We start from the raw sequence: 8,924 nt of genomic DNA on the forward strand, positions 1-8,924 counted from the left end.
ATCTAAGGAGTATTTGCTGCTCTCTGGGGGAGCAGAGCTGGCATTATGTACTCTGGCTTAGAATTTAGGCATGTTAGAACCCAGCCAGAGAACCTGAGTGCAGGTAATTGCTGTTTTTCTGTAGAGCCCCTGGCTAGCCTTGCCTTGCAGATGTGCAGTGGGGATGTAGTAGCTCCTGTGCTAGGGCTGTGCTTTCCAGGCAGGGAGCCACATCCCTGGGCTCATCCTTTACCCCTGGAAGTGTTATGCTTGTCCCAGCTCCAAATTCAGAGGGAAGAGGGAAATTCCTTCATGCTGCTTGTGCGATTTGGGGAAAACACTGCAAGGTGGGGCAACCTGTGTGGCTTGGCTTTTATGCAGACATCTCCCTAGATCTATGAGCTGCTCAAGAGAAGCTGTCTGAGGAGCTGAGGTGGTGATTGGATGCTCTCCTTGTTCTCTGCCTTTGAGATCGTTGTGTCTTTCCTCACTACCCTCAAGGCTTTGGTCTTTTCTGGCTGTCCAGGCCTGCTCAAAGTGGTTGATCTCAATCACTGGAAGCAATCTCAACCCCTGTCCTAAGCATAAACTATTCCCAGTGTTGCAAGGGGTAGTAGTTGTTTTTGGTGAAATTTAAGTGGGGCAGCCAAGCATGAGAGTACAGCACAGTCCTGCCACGACTGGCATTGGCACATGTGGGTCCCTGTGTGTATGTGTGTGTGTGTGTGTGTATGTATGTGTGTATGTATGTGTGTGTGTATGTATGTATGTGTGTGTGTATGTATGTGTGTATGTATGTATGTGTGTGTGTATGTATGTGTGTGTGTATGTATGTATGTGTGTGTGTATGTATGTATGTGTGTGTGTATGTGTGTGTGTGTGGGGGGGGATGTGGTCTCATGCCACGCTGTTGGAACTGAGAGCTGTTACTGATGGTTTTCAGCTGCCCCAGTATCCTGCAGTCTGAGATGCAGTGGAATCAAAAGGAGCTCCAAGTTTCCCTGTGGGAATTGGAGCAGTGCCACCCAAGCTGTGGGCAGCCTGCTGGGGGTTACAGGCAGGGGACTGCACCACAGGGCAGCCTAACCAGGAGCCCTCTCCTGCTGCACAAATGCCAGTTAATTAATGACAGGCTCTTGGATCTTGCTGCTTCCTGCTGCTAAGCTCTCCTGGATTTCAAGGGCTATTCTGAAATGCTGCTGGTGCTGAGGATGGGGCATCCTTTCCTCTGCAGGGGATGCATGGCCAGGCTGTTGGCACAAGGAGGTAGGTGCATTGTTTCATTCTCCATATGGTGGTGGTGACCAAAGCTCTGAGCTGGGCTGGTCAAGCCCAAGAACTTACAAGACTTGTAAGTTCTTAGACCTACAACATTTTGCCCTGATGTAGCGTGCAGGGCTGGCAACAAGGGAAATGGGTGGTAGCTACCCACAGTCTGCTGCTTTTGGGACTTGGGAAACAAGCATGTGTTTCACAGCTTGTTTTATTTAGCTCCTGTGCACAGGACGTGGGGCAGAGCCCTCAGAGGGTTTTCCCTGCTCTCTGCTGCTAGGGAGAACAGGCGGGGCTTCTCCTGCCCCCCCCTGGGAGCAGCTTTATCCAGGGAAGCCAGTCTGGGGGTTCGGCTGCTGCTTTTTCCTGCCAGAGAAGCACTCTGCAGAGGGATTAAGGGCTTTGTTTTTGCGGGGAAACGAAGGCACCGGAAGGTGACTGGGACAAGGCAGCGAGCTGAGTGCTGCCCCTCCAGAACAAGTGTTTTGTCCGCCAGACCACAGTGCCCCAAGGGCAACAGGGGCAGGGATAAATTTTCCTTTTAAACACGATTCTCTTGGGGGCAGTACTGGGCATACCGTACAGCACGGTTTTCTCCTCGGGAGCTGTCCCCGTCCCGGTGCATCCCGTCCCTTTGCTGGCGGGGAGGGGTGGGCGAGCGAGCGCCTCTGACGCCGCTTTCGTCTTGGCCCCTCTCCCGGCGGCCGCAAATCCCGGGATTAGAAGGTGTTGACGCAGCCCGGCTGCACAGGGGATCCCGTGAAAGCCTTGGAACATGGCCAGGGCAGGTGATGACTGCTGCTGGAGGTTTGTACTGGCTCCCTGTAGGCAGCGGTGCTGCGGGATGGGGCTGTGGGGTGAGGCTGCGGGATGGGGTTGCAGGATGGAGCTGCAGGATGGAGCTGCCTTCGCTCCCCCCAGCTCTGCGGGGCCGGGCCAGGGACTGCAGGGACCACCCGTGGCCAGGAGGTTTGGGTGCCTGGCAGGGGCAAATGTCCCCTTCCCAGGGGGGCTGGGGGTTCTAATAGCAGTAGAGATGGGTGCGGGGCTCGGGGGCTTGGTCTGGGTGGTGGGAGGGAGGTGTGATGGCTGAGGTGCCCCTTCTGCTGGAGAGGGGTGCAGGGCCAGGCAGTGACTCGGGGGGACAGCTCCCATCTCACTCCATGTCCAGGCTGTGCTGTGGGAATGACACTGGAGCATGGTGGCTGGGGTGTCCCAGGGGTGGCAGGGAAACGGATGAGCAGGCAAACGCAGGCAGGAGGGAACCTTCATCCACCTGGTGTGGGCAGGGAGCTGAAGCTCAGAGTGGACCTTGGTAGGCAGGCAGGCAGCCCCAGGCTCACTCTGCCTGCGTGAGGCCACATTTCCACCTCATGTTTCTCCTTTAACATCTCTGCCTCCAGAGTGCCACTGGAGCCAAACCTCCTCCAAGCTATGCCCAGCTCTGGGTCAGCTCAGTGCAGGGGCTGAGCATGGGAAAGGAAAGCTCAGGATGCCTCAGCTGGGGGAAAAGCAGCAGAAACCAGTTATGTTTCATGGAGTAAACCTGCTACTGAGGAAATGGGCTTGGCTGGAAGCTTTCTCCAGTACACACTGCCTGTATCTCACCAGGCCATGTCAAGGACCTGAATCCTGAAAGGTCAGTGTGGTGCCAGCTCATCCCTTCCACCTTCCCCTTCAGCAGTTGTTGGGCCACCCCAAGCTGTGTCTCTGGGCCTTGGATGGAGCCCTTACTCCCATGTCCTTGTCACTGTGGGCCAGACATGGCCCCAGCATCCTCCATGCTCTAGAAGGGCAAGAAATGATGCTATGGGTGATGCAGGGTAAAATCAGTTGTTCCCAGCAGGGTGTGTTGAACCCAACCCACCTGTGGGACTGAATCTACTGGTGTCTGTTCATACTAATTTTCCCCACTGGATGTCCAAAGCAGAGGGGTCAGGCTAAAGCCAGAGCAAGAGCTAAAGCCCTTGGGGACACAGCCCCTAGGGATACATCCCCATTTCTGCACACCCTGGTGCTATCCTGAGCTGCTTGAGGCTGGGAGGGAAGAGCAGTTTTGGGCACACAGCCCTTAGGAGCTGCCAAGACCCACAGCATGAAGGAGGTCCTGGGAGGTGACATCCCACCAGATGTTTGCTGGTTGTCACTGTCTGGTTCTGAGCAGTGTTTTTCTGACTGTCAAGCCAGGAAAGCTTGCCTTGAATTCCCCTAAAAAACCCCAGCATGCTGTGGCCACCCAGGTTCATAAGAGCTCCTCAGCAGAGAGCTGCAAGGCTTCCTTCCCCATCCCTCGAAGCCCAGTCCTGCAGTCTTTAAAAAAGGCCATAATTTTTGTTTTATAATTGTAAATACCTTGATGTTGCAGCACCCTGTGGACCTTTGGGACTCACGGTAACATCAGCAAACCACACTAAAGAAACAAACTGAGGTAAGTCTGGACATGTGTAGCATTTTTTGTATAGATCCTCTCCTCCACTTTTATTTCACACACTTTGTTACTTTGCATTACCTCCACATTTTATAGATTTATAGAATCTAATATTGGCTTTTATGGTAACACAAAATCTGACTTTTCTTTGCCCCAAACACTGCTGCAGATTACCCAGTTGCTACCAGAGTGTGGGAAACTGCAGAATGTCTAGTGCCACCTATTCTAATAAGATATTTAATCAAGTATTTGAAATAGGTGCCTCTGATTCCTGTTCCTATTTCAGATCTAGAAATTAATAACCCAACTTGATTTAAATTTTTGTGAACTGAAACTAGTTAGGCTAAGAAATACACAGTTAATAATGAATTGAATCAGATTTGCTGTGTTGGGAGTTGTTTGCCATTGACTGCATCACTAAGTGTACTACAAGTATCTCAGGGACTGCTGGTGTAAAAACTTAGGTCCTCCCCTTTCAAATGTGTCTGTGAGCAAGTCCTGAGCCAAACCAGGCAGATCTCTAATGACAAGAGTGGAAAGGCAATGACTGAGCATGGAACAGTGTCCTGAAAGCTGTTACAAGAGTGTTTTGTGCTCTGAACACAGCCTCGAGGCTGGGGGTGTGCAGCTGAGGGAGCTGATGGCACTGGGTAACTGCTGCTTTGGGCAACTTGTGTTGAGCTGTGCACTCACCATATTTTCTTTGTGCCTCACCAACCTGCAAAGTTGGTCCCAGTCCCAGCTGGCAGCCCCTTCACAGCCTCACATCAGCTGAAGCCCTGCATCTTGTCACTCCTGACCTTAACTCTGACTGTAAATGGCACTACCCTTGTTCTGGGTGTCACCTGAGGCAGGACCAGACTTTGTCCTTTATGAAAACAGAAGATTAAGAAGTCTTCATCCCAGCAGACCTCACATGGCTCCAAACCTGTGTTCAAATGTTGGTCTTTGACTCCTGCTTGGAAGGCACTTCCTGATTTTTAGAGCTCCAGATCTCTGGAGCTTGGGTCCCCAAGGCTCTCCCCTGGCTGGACTGTGCTGCAACACTCTGAAAAGGGGTTTGTGTTGTTCTCTGGTTCCTGCCCTTCCCAAGTGTTACACACCCCCTTGGAACTGCTTAACTGAAGAGCCTCTGGACACAGGCTTCAGGAAATAGGCTCCAGATTAGCAGATGACCAGCAGTGAACAAAATCAGCACTGCTGGAGTTAACCTGAACACGTGCTGAGGCATCCTGGCATTTAATCAGCACAGACAGATGCACCCCAGCCTGCCAGTTCTGGGGCAGAATTTGCTCCCTCCCTTACACCTTATTTTCCCAAAGAAAGGAAGGATACATCCTTAGGCTAAGAAGACCTGGGTCTTCCCAGTCAGGGTTATAAAGCCAGATGGAAAATTTTTATTGATTATAAGTCTCCATAATTATTATTTTATGGTGTAAAAAAGAGCATAGGATTTTAATTAAAATTCATAACAGGGTATTTAATCCCAAACAAGCAACACAGACATGGGTTACAGTGCACTGTAACTATAAAACATTACTTCCCCAAAAAGGTACTTTACACACCAATTCTTAAATGCTGTCTTTATCCAAGTCCTCAGTGGTCAATGCACTCAAAACAATTTTTCCTTCTCCTTCACATTTTACAGCTCCAAATACTGAGACTGTTTCACAGAACAGGTTAGTTCAGACATGCTGCTATTTCCTTTATATGATCACCAATCGTATCAGCAGCTTCCAAATATCTATTTGTACTCATCAGTGGTATCATGTGCAGGGAGTTTTTGTTTTCAGTAGTTTAAAACAGGGCTGGACTTCATGTTCTTGTATGAAGCAGTATCTGTTGGGACTGTAATTCTGTACAACTGTTGCTCTTCCAGTGCTCAGTAAGAGCTGCAGCCAAGCCAGCAGGGGATGCCTTTAGCAGCCTGGCTGCTGGGCAGGGTAAGCAGCAGTCCCTGAACCAGGGAACACATCCAGGTTGTTCCAGACTGTTGGAATGGCATGTCTTTCAGACTGCTGTTTGTTTTGGACACATTTAAAGTAACAAAATGAACAACAGGCAGAGATCTTACTTTTGTAACAATTTCTTTGTTGTACAGCTGACCTGTTGTCCCAATACACTTATGAAATCTTACACATTTGAAAACTACCAAAATAAAGAGACAGGTATCTAAAGGTACACTGATCTCAGCAAGGAACTCAGCAAAGATTTTCCCAAAAGTAAATATTCTGTGTGGAATAGGTTGCTCCTAACACTGAGTCTGTAGAGAACTGCAGTTTCAGTGAAGTCTCTCGGGCCACGGGAGTTATTAAAATCAGTGTCAGAGTATCACTTATGATAGAGAGGTACTCATTCTCCAAGCTGGTTGCAGCATATTGCCCTGGAAGGTTGTCTGTAACTTCTGCTTTGACAGATCCGCAGTAGCTCCTTGTAGCTTTCTTCTGTCTGCAAATGCCTAGCAGATGTGCAGCATTTCATTTGAACTGATTATCAATCAGGGTTCCTTTCATCTTGGCTTTCTTGGCTTCCAATTCAGCCTGATTAAGAAAATTAAGACAGAATTAAATAATGTCTGGATACGTTTCCCTTCAATGAGGTTTGGTCTTCTTGTCTGACCACTGCAAAGCTTTTCACACCAGTAGCAAGAGCAGCTCAAGTTTTTTTGATGACTTCCTCCTCCCATGAGGTACAAAACAAGGACCACCATAAAGAAGCCAAAGCTAACAGGACACAATTTCATACTTTCTATAGTTGGGGAAGAGCTGCACATTCCCTGACTCCCCCCCCACTACTACTATATCACAGCAGGCAGCATCAGCTGTGATGTTGCTTCCATTAATTCAAGTGACCCTTCCCTGGTAGCAGCTGAGCTAACAACAGAGCTTGCAGGTCCTCCACAAGGGCCTTAGCTTGTTCTGATGCCTCCTGCAAAAGATCTGCTCTGCCAAGCAGGCTTGATGGCACAGCATCTGAGGTGTTCTGGTTGGCAAAGCCCTGGTTTCCCTTTCCCTTGTTCCTCATCCAACAGCTCATGGAGAGTCTCTGCAAAAGCTCTGCTGGCAGCTCTTCAGGTAGCTCTATAGGTAACTGCACATGATTTTAAGTTCAGCAGGACTAGAAGAACATCTCTATAAAACCTGTAAAGGAAAAGCCATCCCCACAGAGCTACAAGTTACCTAAAACTATACCAGTACCTCTGTATACTCGTAGTCTGATCTGCAAGATAATTTTTGTGTACAAAGCCATAAAATCTCAGGAATTCATGTTCAGCACCACTCAGACACTCACCAGTTCCTGTAGCCTTCTTTTGCTCATGCCTTTGCGTTCCAGCTGTTTCTCAATCACTTTTGCATTCTGTGCATAGGAATCTGCAATCTCCCTCTGAAACACACACAGTGGCATTTTGCAACAGCAAATCCCAAAGTGACATTCCCTCATTCAAACAGGAGGACAATCTGATCAGTGTCTGTTGTTCAGATGTGACTGACACTACAGGCAGACTAAACTCACCGCTTCAATCTCCTCCTCCTCTTCATCAATGGTGGAGACTGTGACAGAACTGAACTTGCCCATGTCCTTAGTGCGCTTGGTCATCATCACCTGGGGGAGAAACAGAGTATTTTGTTAAACTCTGGCAACAGTTGTGACACCAGGGATTGCTTCCCCCTCCAAAGCTTTTACAGATTCTCATGTGAGTCATCAAGATTACCTGAACTCCACAGGTGGCAAAGGAGAATTTCTCCTCGCTGATTTCTGAGCTTAGAGCTGTCATTTATGAGAAACAAACCCAGATATGCCAGAATCTCTGCAGACTACCAATTTGACCTACTTACAAAGGGAAACTTTCTGGTAACTGATCCTAAACATCAGTCTAGATTTCCAAGTTTATTTTGCTTTTCTTCAGTGCTAGGACTCTAAGATGCAATTACCTCCACAAAGGAGAACTTAGGGCAGGCAAGGAGGAAACACCAAACTGATTTGCTGATTAGAGGTCCTTTTCTTTCTCTTTTCTCCCCTCTGTCCCTGCCATTCAATGATCTTACAACACCTTTTTGAAAAGCAGAGATAACCTTTTTACTTTTCCAAAGCTGATTACCTTTTTGGGAGGTTCTTGTTTCTGGGTATAGATGTTTGTCTTCCCAAAACCCTGGCCAAATTTGACCACGGCACCGTCAACAATGAAGGTCACGGGAGCATTTTTCTGTTGGTGCTGATAAAAGAGCAGCAGCCCACACCTGGGAACAGAAACAGAGATATCTGTAAGGAAACACAGTCTCTGGATCCTTAGGGTTATCTCAGGAACAGACTCTACAAGTCACAGAAAAGCTGCTGCTCTCACTCACTTGCCACATTTCTTCCTGAACTGCCGCTCGATGCCTTCTGGTCTGGAGAGAGAGGGAGAGCATGAGAGTGCTGCTGCCCGGCCCTGGGACACAACCCGGGAGAGGAGGCTGGGCCGGGACAGCTCCTTCCCTGGGCAGTGGAGGGACTGGGGAAGGGAAGGGAAGGGAAGGGAAGGGAAGGGAAGGGAAGGGAAGGGGAAAAGGAAAGGGAAACGGAAGAGGAAGGGAAGGGGGGTGAGGCCGGGGCCCGACCGCTTCCCACCTTCGCAGGAAGACACATTCCTCCTCTTCCGCGTTGCAGAACTTATGGGCGTGCTTGGCAGCGTCCATCACCCGGGCACGGTCCCTGGGCCGCATCGGCAGCTTCTCCAGCTGGCAGTCTGGGGAGGCAGAGCCCGTCAGCCCTCAGCCCTCCTCACCCCTCCGACCCCCTCCTGCCCCCGGCCCACCGCTCACCCAGCACCAGCACCATCTGCCCGCACAGGCAGTAGTAGACGTGGAGCGGTTTCTCGCCATCGTCGTACTCCTCTCGGTCACGGGTATCGGAGCAGACGACCGAGCGAGAGACCACCTTCGGCATGGCGCCCGCCGGTCCTGCCCCCCCGCCGGCCCGGCCCCCGCAGCCCAGCGGCTCCGCCTGCCCGGATCAGGGGCGGTGTCGGTTCCGCCCGGGTGTTGTTTTTTGACGCGTTCAGAAGAGGCGGCGGTTTGTCCCGAAAAGGGAAGTGAGGGAGAGGGGCGGGGGATACACACACATAGAAGGCAATGCAGCTCCCCAGCGTGGGGCGATCTTGCTTTAAATGCAGGTTCCGTCAGCAAATTGTGGGTCTGACGTCATTTCTCCTGACGAAAAAAAACATCCGTGGCGGAGCCCCCCCTCCGTTCCCGTGACGGGGAGT

General features: G+C 50.3%; 1 protein-coding gene and 1 long non-coding RNA gene across 2 annotated transcripts; one reads left to right on the forward strand and one right to left on the reverse strand.

The window, feature by feature from the left end:
- The first annotated feature begins 2,677 nt into the window (after positions 1-2,677).
- LOC115598207 lies at positions 2,678-4,975 on the forward strand. Its single transcript, XR_003987482.1, has 3 exons — positions 2,678-2,890; positions 3,617-3,679; positions 4,406-4,975. It is a non-coding gene; the product is annotated as an uncharacterized LOC115598207 (long non-coding RNA).
- Positions 4,976-5,060: 85 nt separating this feature from the next.
- C4HXorf56 (chromosome 4 CXorf56 homolog) lies at positions 5,061-8,638 on the reverse strand. The gene is made up of 7 exons (XM_030448798.1): positions 8,482-8,638; positions 8,288-8,405; positions 8,026-8,067; positions 7,779-7,917; positions 7,193-7,282; positions 6,971-7,063; positions 5,061-6,219 (listed from the first exon to the last, which is right to left on the reverse strand). The coding sequence occupies exons 1-7, from the start codon at positions 8,603-8,605 to the stop codon at positions 6,157-6,159; spliced, it is 669 nt and encodes a 222-aa protein (XP_030304658.1). The 5' UTR covers positions 8,606-8,638; the 3' UTR covers positions 5,061-6,156.
- Positions 8,639-8,924: the final 286 nt, after the last annotated feature.

This window comes from Calypte anna, chromosome 4 (genome assembly GCF_003957555.1).
Source record: "Calypte anna isolate BGI_N300 chromosome 4, bCalAnn1_v1.p, whole genome shotgun sequence".
NCBI classification, from domain to species: domain Eukaryota; kingdom Metazoa; phylum Chordata; class Aves; order Apodiformes; family Trochilidae; genus Calypte; species Calypte anna.

Coding starts and splice junctions, on each gene's coding strand:
- C4HXorf56 (XM_030448798.1), bottom strand. CDS start 8,605: ATGCCGAAGGTGGTCTCTCGCTCGGTCGTCTGCTCCGATACCCGTGAC. Junction 8,068..8,287: donor GAATGTGTCTTCCTGCGAAG/GTGGGAAGCGGT, acceptor CTCTCTCTCCAG/ACCAGAAGGCATCGAGCGGC. Junction 6,220..6,970: donor AAAGAAGGCTACAGGAACTG/GTGAGTGTCTGA, acceptor TTTCTTAATCAG/GCTGAATTGGAAGCCAAGAA.